Consider the following 20675-nt stretch of genomic DNA (forward strand, 5'->3'; position numbering starts at 1 on the left):
CTCCGTGGGGAGTCTGCTTCTCCTTCTTCCTCTGCCTCCCCACTGGCTCATGTTCCACAGCCCCCACCCTGTCAAATAAATAAATAAAATCTTACAAAAAAAAAAAAGAGAGAGAGAAGTGAGATGGAAACAGTTGAGTTGGTCTGGTGTAGTGTTTTCTCTGTTTCGGTAAGAACAGATTTCAAATATACCAGCTAAGAAGTACAGATTATCTAATTTCAATGGTTTCCACATGGAGTGAAATGTGCTTGTATTTTCATTTCAAACTGTCAGTGTACAGTAAGTATAAAGATGACCAATAAAACTCACGCTGTATTTTAATTCTTTTAAAACTAGGAACAGCATTCAATAGCAAAATAAAAAACAAAAAAAACCACCATGATGAGTTGGGACAGAGATCATGGAAGAAAGGAAAACCGTTTCTATTTGAGCGCTGAGAGCTGTACCTTTTCCATGCATGAGGCATCCCACGTTTTCTCTGGGTGGTGGACCTGGCACATTCCGCAGCTGCACCTGCGTGGGGAGCTGGCTGAGGTCGGAGACAGATTCCGTGTTCTTCAAAGGCACGCAGGGCATCAGTGGAGTCTGCAGGCCAGCAGGACCCTAGAAGAACATGTTCGAATATTCCTTATGATGGTTCACTTCTGTCTCTCATATGCCTTAGAGCAGGGATAGAGGCAAGCCAAGGTATTGATTTTCTCAGCCCTCAGGGCTGTGGGTCTGGCCAAAGCTTGTCAAAAGCCTCAGGCAGGGCCCCCCTGCACTCAAGTGGTCTCAGGTACCGACATCAGAACACCACATGTTATGGAGGGACAGTTGCCTTAGAGAAACCCGGTTGTGGGCCAGATCAAAAGACATTTTTAAAAATCTGTGTCATCTCAGATGTCAGGGAGCAGGCTAGAAGGATACCCCTTCCCTAAAATGGGTGGGACTTCACCTCAGAACCACTGCCGTGTTACCAGCTTCAGTTCGAGCCCGCTGAGAGGGGAGAGTACAAAGTAAGCAATTCTTTTTTTGGTTTGATGACACATACCTGGAAGTGACCAACCAAAACAGGTACGGCTGACCGCCATCTTGTCATGTAGACATCATAAAAAGAAAAAAAAGAAAGGAAATATTTTTTTCTCCTTGTGCTCAGAACTCTTAGGATTTCCTCTCTTCACAGCTTTGCTTTGTACATGCAGCCATACAAGTTGGACATTCTATACTTAGTACTTACTTATCTTAGAACGGGAGGTTTCAACCTTTTGCCCACTTTCCTCCACTTCTCCTTTCCACCCTCCATCTCCGCTAACCACAAGTCTGAGCTCTGTTTCTGTGAGTTTCAGTTTGTTTTTAGAGTAAGTGAGTTCATACAGTATTCGTCTTTCTCTGTCTGATGTATCTTACTTAGCATCGTGCGGTTGAGATCCATCTGTGTTGTCGCCAACGGTAGGATTTTTTTGTTTTGTGCTTTTTTTGCTTTTTTGTTTGTTTGTTTGTTTTTGTTTTTTTCAGCTGAAGGATATGCTCTGGTGCAGATAAAACACAGTATTTATCCACTGATGGAAACTAAGGTGTTTCCATGTCTTGGCTATTGTAAATAACACTGCTAAGATCACGTGGGTGTAGATACCGCTTTGAGTTCGTGTGTCTGTTGCCTTTGGATATATTCACAGAAGTGGAATTGCTGGATTATATGATAATTTTCTTTTTTCTTTTTCTTTTTCTTTTTTTTTTTGAGGCCATTTTGTACTGTTTTTATAGGGACCTCACCAATTTCTAGTCACCTCTAATTGCACAGGGGCTCTTTTCTCTCCACTTCCACACGGGCTTCTGTTATCTTTTGTCTTTTTGATGATAGTCATTCTGGCAGATAGGAGGTGATGTCTCATTGTGCTTTTAATTTACATTTCCCTAATGACGAGTGATGTTGACCATCTTTTCAAAGACCTATTGGTTTTTTGTAAATCTTCTTTGGAGAAACAGGCCTTTTGCTATTTTTAAATTGAATTATTTGTTTTTTTGAGGGGGGCTATGTGGGGTTTTTTTGTTTGTTTGTTTTTGCTTTTGAGTTGTATGCGTTCTTTATATGTTTTAGATATTAATCTTTTTTTTGAAGATTCGGTTTATTTATTTGATAGACAGAAATCACAAGTAGGCAGAGAGGCAGGCAGAGAGAGAGGGGGAAGCAGGCTCCCCGCTGAGCAGACAGCCCGATGAGGGGCTTGATCCCAGGATCCTGGGATTGTGACCTGAGCCAAAGGCAGAGATTTAACCCACTGAGACACCCAGGTGCCCCATAGATATTAATCTCTTATCAGATATATGGTATGTAAGTATTTTCTCCCATTATGTAGGGTTAGGTTTTCTTTTTACTTTGTCAATGGCTTCTTATGCTGTGCAAAAGCTTTTTAGTTTGATATAGTACCACTTGTTTATTTTTTATTTTGTCACTTGTGTTTTAGGTGTCTTATCTAAGAAATCATTGACAAAACCTATGTCAAGGAGTTTTTTTCCCCATATTCTCTTCTAGGAGTTTCACCGTTTCATGTTTAACTCAAGTCTTCAATCCATTTTGAGTTAATTTTTGTGAATGGTACAAGATTCTTTTACATGTGAATATCCAATTATCCCATGACTTTTTTTTTTTTAATTTTTAATTTTTTATAAACATATATTTTTATCCCCAGGGGTACAGGTCTGTGAATCACCAGGTTTACACACTTCACAGCACTCACCAACAACTATCCCATGACTTTTTATTGAAGAGACTGTTTCTTCTCCATTGAGTATTCTTGGTTCCTTTTGAAAATACCAGTTGACCATATATGCTTGGATTTATTTCTGGGCTCACCATACTGTTCCACTGATCTATTTGCCTGTTTTTATGCCAGTGACATACTGTTTTGATGACTATAGCTTTACAGGAAAACTTAAAATCAGGAACTGTAATGCCTCCTGCTTTGTTCTTCCTTTTCAGGATTTCTTTGACTACTTGGGGTCTTTTTAAGTTCTATGTAAATTTTAGGAGTGTTTTTTCTACTTCTGTAAAAAATGCCTTTAGAATCTTGATGGAGATTGCCCTGAATCTATAGATGGGTTTCAGCAGTATTCACACTTTAATAATATTAATTCTTCCAGTTCATGAACATGGAATACCTTCCCATTTCCATGTACAGATCTTTCACCTCCTTAGTTGAATTTATTCCTAAGTATGTTATTCTTTTTGATACCATTGTAAATGGGACCGATTTCTTTCTCAAAAGTTTAATTGTTAGTGTATAGAACTGTTCCTGATTTTTATATGTTAATTTTATATCCTGCAACTTTTTTGAAACCACTGATTAGATCTAGCAGTTTTTTGTGTGAGTCATTAGAAGTTTCTGAATGTAAAATCATGTTGTCTGCAAATAGAGACAGTTTTACTTCTTCCTTTCCAATGCTTATGCTTTTTATTTCCTTTTCTTGCCTGATTGCTCTAGCTAAGTCTCCAGTACTAAGTTGAAGAGGAGTTGTGAGAGTGGGCACCCTTGTCTTGTTCCTGATCTTAGAGGAAAAGCTTTCATTCTTCTACCATTGATGTTAACTGTGAGCTTGTCAACATTATTATTAACTGTTATTATTGTTAATAACTGTTATGTTGAGATATGTTCCTTTTATCCCTAATTTGTGAAGAGTTTTTATTATGAATGGATGAATGCATGTTTGGATTTTGTCAAATGCTCTTTTTTTTTCCATCTTTTGAGATGACCTATGATTCCTTTCTTTCATTCTATTAATGCAATATATCACATTGGTTGGTTTGCATATGTTGAACCATCCTTGCTTCCCAGAGATAGATTTCATCTGATCATAGTGAATGGTCCTTTTAATGTGCTGCTGAGTTTGGTGTGTTAGTATTTGGTTGAGAATTTTTGCATCTGCATTCATCGGGGATCTGGGCCTATAGTTTTCCTTTCTAACAGTGTTTTTTCCCTGGTTTTGGTATCAGGATAATGATACCTCATAAAATGAGTTTGGGAGTGTTCCCTCCTCTTTGATTTTTTGGAAGAGTTTGAGACGGATTGGTATTAATTTTTCTTTAAGTATTTAATAAAATTCACCAGGGAGGCCAACTGGTTTTGAGCTGAAGTAAACAATTCTCATTATATATAGTCAGTTATTATTCATGGTCGTTATGTTCTACAAAGTTGCAGCAAACTCCGAATTAGGGAAAGCTGAATTATTGCCTCTGGGGGAATACAAGGTTAGATTCCTACAAGCCCCTGGCCACAACATTTTCATCAATGGATCAATATGAAATTTTGTTTTATGTGTGTTTCTGCGTTGAGACATCTTATTCAATATAAACTGTTGATTCATTAACCTCAAACTTACAGTCAAAAACACTACAACATGCCTGAACGAAGCTTACCTAACACATGTTATTTTCTCTGGAAGACACATCAAAGACTTCTTGAGTCTAAGAATGTCACATAGTTGGGGCGCCTGGGTGGCTCAGTGGGTTAAAGCCTCTGCCTTCGGCCCAGGTCATGATCCCAGGGTCCTGGGATTGAGCCCCGAGTCGGGATCTCTGCTCAGCTTCCCTTCTTCTCTCTCTCTACCTGCCTCTCTGCCTACTTGTGATCTCTGTCTGTCAAATAAATAAATAAAATCTTAAAAAAAAAAAAAAGTCACATAGCACTTCAGCACCATGCATCAGAGCCATTTAAACAGCAAAATCACCAACAAAGAGCACAAAAATGTGAAAACACAGCACTAAATAGACTGCGAAAATGACACTTGTTTTTAGTAGGAGAGCTGATATGAAAACATAGAGCGTCACCTTGTCCTTCCTCACGTGGGATGCATATGTCCGTGTCTCAGTATTTTCACTGATTGGTATATGTGCACGTCTGTGAACGACCATGGAAACACTTCAGTGCAAATTCAGGGGTTACAGTAAATTTTAGCAAGTCGGTAAATTTGCAAAGAATGCCATCTGCAAATTGCGAGGGTCAACTGTGTGGGAGAGAAGTGCAAAAACACCCATTATGTACTTAATTCTGGTATTTAATATCGGATTTCAAGCCGACAGATTTGCTGTCTTCACAGAACAAAATGTCAATGAAAGTGGAAAGATAAACAGCAGGCAGCGCCAGGGCGGCGGGGCGCCCTCATTCCATCCAATTCTCCTGAGGATGAAGTTCACGGTGAGACGGCAGAGCAGACACAGGTTGTTGTCCTCGCTGTCCGCGCGGTCGCTAACAAGCCGCTCCATCGCAGTCGCTCTAACTCCGGACGGGCACATTTTTCACGGAGGGGAGAAACGCTTGCACCAAGGCGAAAGACTGTTCCAGAGTTAGTTCCTAGGGTTGGTCTCGGGGTTGAACAAAGAGGAGGAAGGACTCCCGGCTTAATGGCCTGAAGAGAGAGCAAGTCTGAGTTGCCTTTCTTCTCGGGTAAGCTCTGGATTTGCCGGGAAAGGAGTTTGTGGGGATTCGGAATCCTAGGGACTAGGAGGTAGGTTTAAAGGTTTAGGTGCTCACCTTTTCAGGGGTTTTAAAGGGAAGTTTGCACACTGGTTTTGGGGAGGGAGATTTCGGCTCTCACACTGTCTGCTTCACCAGCTGTGTGTTGATGACTACAACCTCGGAATCCCGCAAAGAATGGGGTCAGGAAAAGCTGGCTCTGGCCCCTTAGTGAAGCTGGGGACTTCCCTGGTGCCTGATACCCCGTAGTTCTCCTGGTAGCATTTCCTTCCTAGCCAAGGAGGCAGTCCTGCAGACCACTCCCAGCAGCCAGGGGGCTAAAAGATAGCAGAGTGAAGCACCCCACTGTCCCCTCCCCACCGCTTTGTACCCCCCCCCCCCAAGACCAGGGCCAAAGCAGGGGATTTTGCTGTTTTTTTCTGCCTGACTCACTGCCCCTTACACTTGAGCTTTCCCGAATTTGGATCTTCCTCTCCTGAAATAAAAAAAGACTTCTTAATAACAGCAATAAGGCACATTGAGAGGGAAATGAGATGCCCAAGGATTTAGGGGTACTTAACTCTTTTCCTTTTTTTCATGCTTTACAACTGTGATTAACTCAGCACAGACCACCCTCCACCATCTCTTATTGCTTAATTAAGAAACATCTCAGAATTTTCTCCCTATTAGTTTCAGGCAGATTAGAAGGGAAAAATATTTTAACAGATGCTAAAGAGTCTTTCCAATGGTTTGAAGATTAGGAGAATGCCTTTTATAGAGCTCCCAAAGTGTTCTCTGGCTGCTTCTGCCAGAGTTGAAAAGAATTTAGTGGCTGGGTTCTTAATGAAAAGCCACAATGCTCTGACAAGGAACTCCTGGGCAAGCATTACTCTGGCTCCAAAGAGTTATTGCAAATTAAATTTTATCCTTGTCCTTTATGATCTATATCAGGCAGCAGGTGTAACAACAAGATTGAAATATTCTTGTCTTACACCGTTAATAAAAGCACCCACTCATTAATATCTGTGCCAGCAGGAAATACGACCTGGTGTGCTCCGGTGGAAAAGCTGGGTACCGCATTGGCAACTTTGTAGGCAAAAGGCAGGGTAAATACAATTTGAGTTTGGGGACAGGGTAATTACTGCTGCCATCTGGTAACACGTTCTTTATCGGAACTCAAACCTCTTATGGGTTCTCAGTACTTAACGGGGCATCTTGCTAGGCAGCCCAATAAAAGATGACTTTTTAAACGATACCTGGAAACCTTTTCAGGACTGCCTTTGTCTAACAACACAATAGCACATCTGGCGGGATTTGCCATCACCGTAAAGCCAAATCTTTTAATAGTGTTTATAAGTACTTTCCGAAGATGCACCATCACCCCCATGAATTGGTGTTAATAGAGAGTCATTAGCTCAGCTGTCAATGTTTGTGGGAAAGGCAGGCTCAGCAAGAAACACATAATGAATGTAAAACAAATACAAAACACAACCTCCTCCCGCAGCGAACTCTTTCCCCTGATGGATGGGAGCGCCCCCATTTCACAGTCTAGCTGCTTGGCCATTTGCACTGGAGCACTGTCTCTAAAATATCTGGCATGAGGTATCATGAAATAAACAAGCACAAGGAACACAGCAGCTAAAGGGAGCCTTATGGGGAGAAACAGTATTTACTTTAATGACCATGGCTTAGGAAATTGCCATATTCCACGCTGGGTTAATACAGGCTCGGGCAAGGTGGAGAGTGAACAGGACTCATCATGCTGACCAAGAGCAGGGAAGAAATGTCCAGCACCTTCTTCTAGTTGTCACTGAAACATCAGATCTCTCCTTCCCCCCAACCCATGGCCCAGAGTGGGCAAGGTAAGAAAAGAATTGTGATTAGGGTAATATGGCAGCTGGGAAGGGTTGTTTTTTTTGTTTGTTTGTTTGTTTTGTTTTGTTTTGTTTTTCCTGACAGCACTCTAGATAATGGAGTGCTGTACATAAGGCAATAAATAGAAAAGGGTAGGATTATAAAGCTGTAATTCAGTCAAGAGTTTAGATGAGCTCATGAACAGCATGAAGCCACTGCGGTTTATCTTGATGTCACCCAGATTTTTAAGATTGAATGAGAACTTCGTGAGTCAATATTTTGCCTTGTTTGTTTCTGTGGAGTATAGGGAATTGGGGGAGAAAATCCAGATCTCCGTATGATCAATTATTCTAACCCATATATATTTATATGTATGTACATATGGCTTTAAGCATATCCTCCTAGAGCTATGTATGCATTTTTGCCCAGACCCGAGGGGTACGTGCAGGAAACACGATTTTTAAAATCTTGGCGGAGTAAAAGCATATATGGAAATGATATGATTGTTGACGATTTTTCACATACTTTGCAAGCAGTAGAGCCCCCACGAGATCATTATTTCCAGAAGGTAGCCTTCCTCCTTCCTTTCTGCTCCTGCACGGCAGGCAGAACTTGGCCTCCACTCATTCCAAGCTGTGTACCTCTACAAGGAACCACACAGTTTCCAGCTCTGGCGATTTCAGTCTTTTTCTTTTTGCCTTTCTTTCTTTTTTTCCCCTGACCCTATTGAGGTATAATTGACATACAACATTGTGTAGGTCTAAGATGTACAACATGTTGATTTGGTACAATTCTATATTGCAAGACAATGACCATTTTATACAGCCTTAGCCTACAACTCCATCTTACCACATTCCTTCTTTCGTGGTGACAACATTTAAGATCTACTCTCTTAGCACTTTCAAATATTGGATACCGTATTAAGTGTAATCACCATGCTTTCCATTACATCCCCAGAATTTGTCTTAAAACTGGATTATCTTAGATCTTTGACCACCACCTTCCCATGTGCCCTAGTCCCAGCCCCTGGCAACCACCATTCTACTATCAGTTCCACTTTTTTAGATGACCCATATTCTATCTTGTACTGTACTTGTCTTTCTCTGTCTGACTTCCTTCACTTAGCATAATGCCCTCAAAGTCCATCCACATGATCACAGATCACAGGATTTCTTCTTTTCTCCCAGCTGAACGATAGTTCACGCCTCCTTTATCCATTCCTCTGTTGGTGGACAGTTCCGTATCTTGTCAGTTGTCAATAATGATTTCAGGATTTTTAAAAAAGATCTTCTAATTTCCAGCTATATGGGATCTTGGGGAGTCATTTTGCTGTGCCTTGGTTTCTTCATCTGTTTTCATTAGGACAATAATAGTACCTGCTTTTTTAAAGAATATTTTATTTGTAGAATAAAATGAATGAATATATAGGAAAGGCTTAGAACAGTTCCTAGGCTTTGTTACTATTGGTGTTGCTTTTGTCACTATTTTTCAGTACATGCTATTATTTCCTCTTAGGAGGAAGGGTGATATGTCTTGATCAATTATATGTCTTCCCAAATATATGTCATAGTATAAATATATGAACTGAATTTAGATGGCTGGCTAGATTTTGCAAGTCTTTTTTTTTTTTTAAGATTTTATTTATTTACTTGAGAGAAAGAGAGAGAGAGTGAGAGAGAGAGCACGGGAGGGCTGAGGGTCAGAGGGAGAAGCAGACTCCCTGCTGAGCAGGGAGCCCGATGTTGGACTTGATCCCAGGATCCAGGATGATGCAATGAGCCAAAGGCAGTCACTTAATCAACTGAGCCACCCAGGAGCCCCAATTTTGCAAGTCTTATATAATATTTTTTTTGCATAGTGTTTTTAACTCTAATAGAAACTTTCATCTCTGTTTTGTAGACAGTACAAATCTACACAATTATGCCCAGCCATTCTTTAAAGAATGTCTTTAACAATAAGTGCTTCTGCAATAATGGAGCTTGTGGTAACTTTTGAAGGGCTAAGTGACTTAATCAAAGAGTAGGCTCCTTGCTGCCAGTGGTCTTTGATCTAAGAGGTATCTTTTTATATGTTGGGTATCAGCAGGTGGCACTCTTTATTTATTTTATCTATCTATCTATTTATCTATCTATCTATTTTACTTTTTCAGTGTTCTAAGATTCATTGTTTATGGTGGCACTCTTTCTATTACACTTTTTTCTCTTTGGAACATGACGTCCCAGATGTTAAACAGAACAGAGCATGGTTTCATAAATCTGAAGTAGGAATCAATTGGAAATTGCTCCAAGGAATTTGTTATAAATAAGAATTGAATGAGTAAAATTTATGAATGGCTGTAAGTTGGAGTGAGCTCCTCAGTAGCTCTATGATAGCTTCCTTGCCCTCTGGTATATTCATTTGAGCAGTGGGATTGCATTTAATGCATAGGAAATTATTGGTACCACTTGGTGTGACTACCACGCATTCTGCATGCTGGGGCCAAAGGAAGTTTGAGAAAGCTGATCTGGATGGCCAAGTCAGCAACAGACGTCAAGACTTTGATTGTGCTTGTGACTAAAAACATGGAAGAAAATGATTGTAGCTGTTACGGAGCTGCTAAGATTGGCAAATGAAGAAAAACATGCCTCAACTCATGGCTTTCCCGCAGCAGCCAATGGGACCAAAATACAACTTCTGGGCCAGCGCCAATTGGCCTACCCAGCAAAATTGCTGAAAAGCAGGAGGAGTCACCTGTTCCAAGTATGGCCCACTTTGAGAGGAAAGCTGCTTAGTATTCAGGGCTAGACATTTGCTAGTTGGGATTATACAGCACCCTTGACAACGTCAGAGTTGTCTTTTGAGTTTCGATTCTGATTCCAGATGTTTTTCGATACAAGTAGGCAGAGTGGATTTAAATCAGAAGTTTAGTAGTGCATAACCTCACCCAGTACTTCCTCAGCGGGATGGGTATTTTGAAAAATTATAAGGTGTCATACACGTTTATGTGTACATTGATCTTGTGGACAGCCATTATTCAGATGTGGGGCGACCATATAATTTATCATTCAAACCAGGGGTAATGTTAATTGTTGTATTGAGACAGCAGGTATAACTGGACTGTGTCAGACAATTTGGGACGTACAGACTTCTTATTTATACCTCGTGAAGGGAGAAGAGTATGCATGCATATTTAGTCATTCAACATACCATAATTCCTCTGTGATTTCTTTCTCTTTTCCCCCATTTCTTTTATCTTTTGTTAACCAGTTCTCTTTCCACAGCACCCCTTTGATTGTCTCTTCACTCTCACGGTGCTCGCTGGGAGCCCTGGTAGCACCACGCTTATTATAGTGATTTTTACAGTCAGCCGCTATGAATTTGTTTGGTATTTCGCCCTTTATACGAGACCCTGCACTTCTTGGGAACAGGGTGTAAGTATTCTGGTTTATTTACTTATTTATCTTTATTATGGTAAAAAAATACATAGCATAAATTTTACCATCTTAATAATTTTTAAGTGTACCGTACAGTAGTGGTAACTCTACGTGCACTGCTGCGCAACAGAACTTTAGAACGTTTGCAGAACTCAAACTCCATGTTCGTTGAGCAACACTCTCCTTTGCCCTTCCCCCAGCCCCTAGAAACCAGCATTCTATTTCTTGTTTCTAAGAGCCTGACAGAGTTAAATGCCGCATAAAAGTAGAATCATGCTACTTATTCATCTTTTTGCGACTGACCCATTTCACTTGGCATAACGTCTTCAAGTTGTTGTAGCATATGACAGGACTTTCTTCTTTTTCTTTCTTTCTTTCTTTTTAATTTAAATTTAGTTAGCCAACATATTGTTTCAGATGTAGTGTTCAATGATTCATCAGTTGTATATAACACCCAGTGCTCATCATATCACGTGCCCTCCATAGTGCCCGTCACCCTGTTACTCCATCCCCCCAACCACCTCCGCAGCCCTTGATTTATTTCCCAGGGCCAGGAGTCTCTCATGGTTTGTCTCCCTCTCTGATTTCTTTCCATTCAATTTTTTAAATTATTCATTCATCTATTGAGGGTCACCTAGGTGTCATCTACCTCTTGGTTATTGTGAATAATGCTGCAGTGAACATGGGAGTATTAATATCTCTTCTATTAACTCTATGTTTAGTTATTTTAAGGAAAAAATCACACTCTTCTTTCACTGTGTTTTCCATGGCGGGTCTACCATTTTCCATTCCTACCAACAGTGCACAAGGGTTCCAACTTCCCTGCATCCTCACCAATGTTGTTATCGTCCATTTTAATTTTTTAATTTTTTTTGGATAGTGGCCATCCTACTGGGTATGAGGTAGTAGCTCATTGTGGTTTTGATTTTCATTTCCCTGTTGGTTAATGATGTTGAGCATGTTTTCATAGCTTGTTGGACTTTCTGTGGATTTTTTTTTTTTTAAGGACACACACAGTGAAGGCTCAGGAATGGTCGGATAAATGTAGGAAGTATCATGTCTTTTAAATGGCAGTGGATTTCTATTCTTTTCTCTTTCTTCATTTTACCTCCTCCGTTCAAGGTATATTGGCCTCCCTGCTCATGAGGTACAAGGAGGGGAAATTTCATAGGATTGCTTCAAAGGAATAAACATTTTAGATGAAAGAAAGTCTAGAGAAATCATTTTGCTTGTACTTTCCTCATGGCTCATGCTCTCTGTCTATGGACATAATACTCAATATAAAATTTTCTCTTTTACATTAAAAAAAGAAAAGAGATATCCTTAAGCTCAAAAACAAACAAATGCATAGAACCTGGGCTTATCTTTGGCATAGAAAATTTGCCTTAACGTGCTCATTCACAAGAAATGGTTCAAATAAAAAGCAATAAAATCAGTACCATGTCACTAACAAGCTTTTAATAAAGCCATTTCTGTGACATATCTTTGGCTTAATATAATTTGGGGACATCTAATTTTTCATGTGCAGGAACTCAGTCTGTGCTAATTTACAACTTGTGATTCAGGATAAGAGATGAATTGGAAGACCGTTAGGGTATCACCCTACCAGACATGGGTTCCTGTGGCTGAGCTACTGGGCTGGTTGTGTAAATTAGCAAGAGGCGGATAAAAGGCCAAATGATTTCCATCAGATCATTTAAGATTTGGGTGGATTCGGTGTGAGACAAAGTAAAAGAGAAAAGGGTGAGTAGACCTACTGAGAAGACCACAGTAGCTTCTCTGATCTGTAAAATAAGGGTAGTAATTCCTGCCTACTTCATGGAAGTATGGAAAAGATTATGAAAGAAAATGAGTCAAAAGTGCCCTTTGAGGTGAAATGCTTTATGTAAACATATGTAAATATCTTGAAAGAGAAATAGAGTTTTGTAGACAAACTTTTTTCTGATTTGACATTCGCCTAGCTTCATGAAATGTCTAAAGAGTACCTTTTTAAGATGGATGAAAACCTGTCATCAATAACCCCAGTTCTCTCAGGGAAGGGGGGCAGGGGCATGAGGTGGGATCCAACAACAAAAGGAGTTTTTCTTCCTCCTTCCATGAGGAAGAAAGGCACAAGGTGCCCAGCGCTTTGGTCTTAACTGTGAACATGATCACCAGGACTTTGATTGGGTTGTATCTTCAATGTCATAGACTTCACAAGACCTTGCAGCCATCCGTGTGGTCAACAAAGCAGCACAACTAGTGGTCTGTTTGAACTGACTAGTTGTTGGATTGTTTTGGTTTATGTTTAGGGTCTATTTGACCATCTGAACAGATAAATAACTGATAGAGAAAGCTAATGTATGGGAGGAACCCCTGAGAATTGGATGTGGAGGACTTGCTTTCTGGGAAGGTGATGCATAAGCCCAATCGACAAACAAAGGGAAAGCAGATTTGCTACCTATCTTCCTCCTTGGCACCAAACTTTGGTTTTCACTGGCCTTACGTTCAAAACTGTGCAGGAACCTGGAGTCACTAATTTATTTACTTTGGATTTTAATTTAGAAAAAACAAACAAACAAACAAACTGAATGTCCCCAAATGGCGCTTCATCTCAGAATAAACTTTTAATATATAACCTCGGTGCAAGTAAACATAAATGGATTCCTGTTCCCACACTTGTTGCCAAGTCTCAGAACACCCTTGGATAATTTTCTTGTACTTCTAATAAAACACCCAAATTATCCTTACATACTGCCACTTTTCTGCCTAGTTATTACAGATCTCGGTTCTTTTGGCCTCACCTAGGTGACTAGGCAAGTTAATTAAGCTCACTGAGATTCATTTTATTCAGCATAAAGTGGGCATTATTATTCCTACATCATAGACATCCTATAAAGATCAAGAAGATAAAGATCTTAGCCTAGTTCTTAGATAAAAGGCGCCTTAAAATATTCCTAAGTGCCACCCACAGGGCTGCTGGATGAAGCCTTTTAGGGCTCTGGCTTTACCAGGTGGTAAAGGATCATGACTTTGGCCATTCAGCTTAAGATGGCTGCCATTTAGCTCTTCACCCTTCTCCCACCACCCACAGCTCACTTACTAGTCCGCAGTCACATACGAATATCCCAAAACCATTCCTGCACAGAAATCTTTGTGTTTGCTTGTTCTCTGCACCCAGGTCTGCACATGGCTGTCTCCGTCCTGTCATGAGATCACAGCTTGAGTATCCCCTGGAGATCCTCTCTTACAGGCTCTCCCCTTAGTCCCTATCCCATTTCCTGTATTAGTTTCCTCATGGCACCGCTTCTTTCTGATGTCATCTTGTTTATTATTTACTTGTGTGTTGTCTGTCTCTCCCCTACCAGGATGTAAGATGTCTGAGAGCAGAAATCTTGGTGTCTTGTTCTGACACCCAGAATTATTGCTAATCACACATCTTTTGAAAGAATGGATGACTATTATTGCGTAAGTCAGTTTTCCTTTTTTTTTTTTTTTAAATCCACAAACGCTCTTTTCCCGCTGAAGAGCAGATGGCTCTCTCTAGGGTAAACACTCCAATGCTTGCCTTGAATCGGTTTGTTCGTCTTTCTGCTTCTCTCTGAACATGAGCCCTCACAGGGTAAAATTTCTATTTTCTTGCTCGACTTTATGTTTCGAGGTAAACAAGAGAATGAACTCCTGAATCGAGCTATGAAGGCAGGCATCTAATTCCTCCTGGCTTCGCTGTGCGCCCCATTTATGAGCCAACAAAATATGTTTGGTCACATGTTTATGTAAACAAATAAATATGTCTATGGAATGGAAAGGCATCCACACTAAATGAATTGTGAACGTCTGCTTGAATGGACAAACGTGTGGGTTCATCTTTCTAGCTCTTGAGCCAGAAACAATAATCCATGTCTAATTGTCACTACTTAACAAATGGGTATTTTACAAAAATTAATGCCATCTTTCATATTTGTGAGTGTATTTTGACTATACCTCAGCCCATTTATTGAAAGAGCAAATTAAAATAAATATTGTTGTTACCTGATAAAAATCTCAGTGGTGGTTTTATTATTATTTTTTTTTTCCCCAAGACCATTTCAATGTTTTTCCTTTCCGTGAAATTGGGTTCAGTCAAATTCCAAATAAAATTTGTTATATTCTGGTTTTCTATATGGAATTATTCTAAAGTTTCTTAATTCTTTTGTAGAAATCACTTTTCTCATTAGATATCAAAATAGTAATAATGTGAACTAAATTAAAATATTGCTTATGGTTAAAGATTGTAAGTCTTGATAAATTTATTTATACGGTTTCCTTTATTTAAAAGAGCATTCTTGAAATAAGTGATGTATTTGTAGTAACCATGGTTAATTGTTGTAGAGAATGAATCATTTCCAACTGGTGGTTTTGATAACCAGTGATCAGCACCTTGAGCAGGTTAAGCACAGAGTAGGAGTTTAATAAATATCTGTTAAATGAATCTTTATCATGTCATACAATATTTAGCATTCCTGATAGCATGGAAACTTTCAGAAATAAAAAAGTCAACGCAATTTGCTGAATTTGGAAATGGTTAGTCTTTTCACATATTATCTTATTTTTCTCACCTCATTGCTAAAGTATTGACATCAGTTCTCAAGCCACTAAATTTTATCTTTGAGAAGAAACCAATACAAAAGGAGAAAGAGTATCTTCCAGACACATTTGGGAAGGTCTTAAATGTTCCAAAGTTCTAAAAGTTCATGATTTCAAAAGCCAAGGATATTTAGGAGAGTGGTGCTGATTTAATCTATGGTTCTTTTTCTTTCTTTTAATATTGCAGTTTCTAAAAAGCTCTCAAACAAAGAGAAATTCAAAAACTCTGAACTGTAAGCTATGACAATAATTAAGAAAATGCAGAAAGGGCACTGGTAGATTTTTAAAAACTATTTTAATACAAGATTAATAGCAATTTTCTATCCAAATCAGAAATGAAAAATCTTAACCCAAGTAATATCCATTTGACAGTCACATAAAATTTTAGGTTTGATTGGTGCACACATTTTTTTTTCCTGCATATATATTATGCATATGCACACAGAGACCTCACTGTTATCCGTCTTCAGGTGTCTTCTCATGGAAGTACCTCATTACAAGGCAATGTCAAAGATTCCAGTAATTATTCAACTTTGAATGAGGTTCAAATTGCCCCAGGCTAGGCTGAATCCCACACCATGGCAAACCGTGACGCAGCAAGGTTCCAGAATGCATACAAATCAATACTCTGTTTGTATAACTTGGCCTGAAACTAAACACTGGCTAATGTCTCCACCAAGGAGAACATGTTGCAAATGTTTAAGTCATGGTCTCCTTTACTCTTCTCTTGGCAAAGCTAAACGGTTCCCCCCACTCCCCCCAGACACCTCTTTTAAGTTAAAAGTCAGATCTATTAGTGACTGTAAGTAAATAAAAACGAGTTTGTATTTCTGCAAGTTTTGGAGAAGTCAAAACTTACATTTGCTAATACATCCACCTTTAATCAAACCACCTGATAATTAGCCTTGCAAAGAGAAGCAATAAAAGAATCACAACTCGGGAATTTGCTAAGTTTCTATTCCTCCTTGGGGACCTTAGCTGGTGTTGAGTGTATAGCCAAAACATGTATGTAATGGCTAAAGCATTAAAGTAGGCTAATGTCTGCAGCAGGGAATATAAATTAAATATCAGGGTTCTGTGTCCAATAATATTTTCAATGTGTTTGATTTATAGAATGTTACTTTTACAATTACTACTTAATAGTGTTTTTCAGTGTAGACAAAGTCGTATTTCTTATCCCTTACAATGAAAGCAGGTAATACCAGTTACTTCTCTGGGTCAATCACCATAAGAGAGTCTGATTGCTAGAGCTAACGTTGTTCTATGATGGCGGTCGTCACAGTACCCCCTCGACCGTCATTAAGGTGACAGAAATCTGTCATGGCTACCCTTCAAAACAGAACCATAAGCAGAACTCTAACTCATGAATTTGCAACTCATTCTTCTCTGCTAAAGACTTTAGCCTCTGTTTAGCTTTTGCTATAACATATACAAAGTATAATATACACCAGTTACAGACGTGTATTTCTGTTAGAAAAATACATATTATAACTAAGGAACATGTAAAGAGAGGCACTTCAATAAAGCTAAGTGTTTGCGGTCATGTGCGTCACCCAACAATTTCTAGTGTCTGATTTCAGTGAGCCCATTCCTCCCTACTCCTAACAGAGGTTGTGATGTGATGAGAGAACTTAGGGGACATAAAGTAAATGAGGGCAGATTGGGAGACATAACGGAGCATCGTTTCATCCCCAATCACTATGTTGAGACGAGAGAAATTAACGTGGCAGGGGGCAGGGGAGAAGAGGAATGTTGGAATACTTACCAAAATGGGATAACTAGATTAACTAGATTAGACTAAATCCCTTAGGAGAGAAAACAAGTCTCACGTTACATTGGTCTGAAAATCATACAACATAGTCGGATGATGATAAAAACTAGGAAGTGCAATTTGAATAATATTTTGACCACATCCATGCAGGGGACGAATATTGTGGCATCATTAACTGAGAGTCATTTCAGCTCTCTGCCTGGCTCATACAGATCACTGTATCTCACCAATAGGAGTAATATCGATCATGAAGGTGTTGAGACACATGAAGCAGGCATGTATATGTTATCTATGTGTTTAGTGTATATGGAGCATGGGTTCACATTCATTAATATAATGTGTACTTATACACTTGCACAAAGCCTTTTGGGGGTGAAAGCAGAGAGGAAACAAGGCATTCTGATCAATTTCACAGAAGACAATGCAGAACTATTGATAAAAGGAAAGACTTGGAGTTTAAAGCCATAAAAATAAGTTATTACTCAAATATTCCGGAAAATTAAGATTGATTTAATTTGTATTGCACCTTATTTATTAGAGAAAAGACAATACTGATTCCTGAACAATGAAATGGGCAACATAAATGATTGGTCCTCCATAGAGATCTTTTCTGAGTGATTGGTGATAGGAAGCTGAAGTCTGGAGGTGAAATGGATGGTTTTCTAGAAGTATGCAATGCTGAATAAGATTAGGTGTTAATTTCATGAAGATTTAAATGAAAAGATGCCACAAAGTCTCTCAGAATCCTACTTCTTATATTTCTTTAGGCATCAAATAGCCATAGATGCTTCTAAATACTTTGAAGTTTTGCAAAAGTGCTCAAATGTACTTAATACTATTGTGCCACATGTGTTCTACTTAAATGTGATGACTAAATCAATAACTAATTATAATTTTGATGAGAGTGAAGATCGAAAAAAAATACCATTTACGTGCCATTTCTGCCAATGGGTTAAATAAAATGTGACTGGCATATGGTGGTGTCTCGAAACATTACTTTTCTCAACCCCAGATCATCATCAAAACCAAGAAACACATGGAGAGCCAACTGTGTGAATAAAGCCCCAGTTTGGTTTATTTTGCTTCTATCTACCACGGGGAGCATAGGGCCTGGCTTTGGTACACTTGGAGGGTCAGTTAGGCTTGTGGCTCTAAAGTGGCCTCTTGAGTTAGGTCCCATGTCCAAGTGCCAAGCGGGAATCCTAAGCTGAAGGCGTCCGTGGAAGCAACGGTTTTGCACGTACACCACATTCTATGGTTTCCATTACCAGGACAGTCCTGCATGCCCATGGCTCCCCCCGCGAGCTCGGTACCATCTGGAGTACCCAGGACAAAGCACGCTCATGCAAAAAAGGGTGTGCCCTGGCAAACTTTTAAGAAACGGACAGTTAGATACGTAAAAAGTTCTCTTTCTTGATTCTTGGTGCTCACAGATCGTTGAGGAATCCCTTCTCTGAGCAGCACAAAACAAGAAGAGGTGGTTGACAAAACATTTTCGTTACAAAGGTGTGTCAACCCTGAGCTTGGAATTAAGAAGTTAAAATCTGTGATTTATATATATAGAGATATAAAAATAGATGATCATACTAAGACTAAAAAAGTGAAAGAAATCTCCATGTCAATACTATATATATATATATATTTTTTTTTTGACTTGATAGTTTTTGTTGTGAGTTATTTTGTAAGAGAATGCCCTTGTGATGCAGAAACCAACTGACACAAAGCAAACCGTTAAATATGAAAACTCACTTATGGATCTAATTGCTTCTAAGTTCATCAAAAGAGCTCTTATTCTGAGACAGTAATGAGCACAGGAGCAGAAGTGTCAAATCAATGTCCAACCTGTGACTAAAGCAAAGCCATTGTATCACTGAAGATTATTTCCAATTCAGATCCTTAAGGAAGATGAATGGATGGGAACATCCACTAGTCCCTGGAGATGGAAAGAAAAATCTGTGCCACTTGGATACAGGGGACAGACACTAAGAGAATTAAGGAAAATGGTGCCATCATTGTAATTGACATTGGGCAAGATGAGAGAGAGGTGCTGGGTCGTGGCAATTTTATTCTCCTATGAACGATGGAGTTCTAAATTTAGTATTGGTACTCGCAAATCAGTTTGGTATTGTGTGGCTAGAGTGCAAGATGGTACCGCCAAGACAACACTGTATTTTCACCACATTAAAAAAAAAAATCTCAAACTTTCTCCCCCAAAGCATTTCATAAACCTGATTTATCACAGAAAAGCTTACACTGGGAGTCGGCGGGCGATGCTGAACTTAACAGTGTTAAAGCTCTTTTGTTTTTCTCTCTTGTTGGCTACTTTGTTGAAAATGCAGTTGTCTTGGGGGGTTTGGCCTGATTTACAAGGAAAATTATTTTCTTCCTGCCTTCTTCTTTTTTTTTAAACGGGAAAAAGAAAAAAAAAAAACTCACAACGCGAGATTCCTTTACTTACTTCTGCAGCATAAAAGCAAATGAAGGTAAGAAAATCTCCTGGTACGAAAGATTTGAGTAAGAATTCTCTAGAATAAACAAGGTCCCCACAGAGAGCGGAAGGAAAGAGGAAGCAGTCCAGTCTGGCACCCAGTACTCTTTGGGCAAACAGAAAGGGAGGCAGAGTGCAGTCCTGTCTCTTCTCATAGAAAACATTAAGTTTTTGTGGCATGGTCCATTGTCCGAGAGTGTAAGAAAAGAAGTGAGTTGGCCATTCGGATAGCTAAAATGCAGTTTTATCTGACCAAAAACCCAAGATTATCTGCACAGTCTCTGCAGTGCCAGGACGACGCAGACCAGAGATCCTGAGAGCAGGGAGGGGCCGAGCTGGGGTGCCGAAGAGTCCACCTCTCTCCGGTCGGGGTCCACCGCGGGGGCCTCTGTTGTGACGAACTCAAACTCCGTGGGACATACGTCATCCATGCACCCGCTGCCGCTGCCCGAGCCGCTAGATTCATCGCCTGGGGGTGGGGGGTGCATTGAGAAAGAGAGTTAGACCAGGACTAGGTCACCAGATTTGGGTCTGGTCGTAGAATGGGACATCCCACCACCCTCCCGACCCTCACCCCAGCGGGTCTAGTGTCAGTGGGCAGGTTTGTGATGGGTGGGCAGAGCCGACCAGAATAAATGTCTGAGACAGAGAGCTATGCATCCTGGACCCGATGAGGGTCCATCCCTACCATGTTGGCACTCGAGAGGTATTTATTCTGGCTAATGTTGATGTTGCTTTAAGATACTCCGTCCCTCGCTCTTGTGGTACCCTGGGGCCATTGTCGTCAGCAGGTAGCATGCTTTGCTCAAGGATTTTGAAATGAGGTTTAAAGCAAAAGAACACGGCTAAGTAGGCAGTCTGAGCCACAGGAGCATGTAGTTGTGAAAGGCACATATTATTAGGACTTTGTGGATCCTTGATTCCACCTTTGTTCTCCTCTAAGAGTGAGGACGAGCTCTGTCTCCACCGACTTCTCCCTCTGACCCCCGGGGTTGGCGACTGTGACCAGCTCGTTGTATTTGCTGGGGCCATAACCCAATAATGGCTTTTACATTTTCAAATTCTAAAAAAAAAATTGAATGAGAACTTGTATTTTGTGATGTAGGAGTAGA

At 39.9% G+C, this 20675-nt stretch overlaps 1 protein-coding gene across 2 annotated transcripts in view; it reads right to left on the reverse strand.

Moving 5' to 3' along the window:
• Window positions 1-15582: 15582 nt before the first annotated feature.
• Window positions 15583-20675, reverse strand: part of GPC6 (glypican 6) — a 1094470-nt gene continuing 1089377 nt past the window's right edge. Inside the window, exon 10 of one of the 2 annotated variants that reach the window (XM_032314703.1) lies at window positions 15583-20032. In XM_032314703.1, coding sequence (XP_032170594.1) covers window positions 19830-20032 — 203 coding nt within the window. In that variant the 3' untranslated portion in view covers window positions 15583-19829. The remainder of the gene's footprint in view (window positions 20033-20675) is intronic. The other variant, XM_032314704.1, reaches the window with a different exon arrangement.

Source organism: Mustela erminea, chromosome 15 (assembly GCF_009829155.1).
Source record: "Mustela erminea isolate mMusErm1 chromosome 15, mMusErm1.Pri, whole genome shotgun sequence".
Lineage (NCBI taxonomy): Eukaryota > Metazoa > Chordata > Mammalia > Carnivora > Mustelidae > Mustela > Mustela erminea.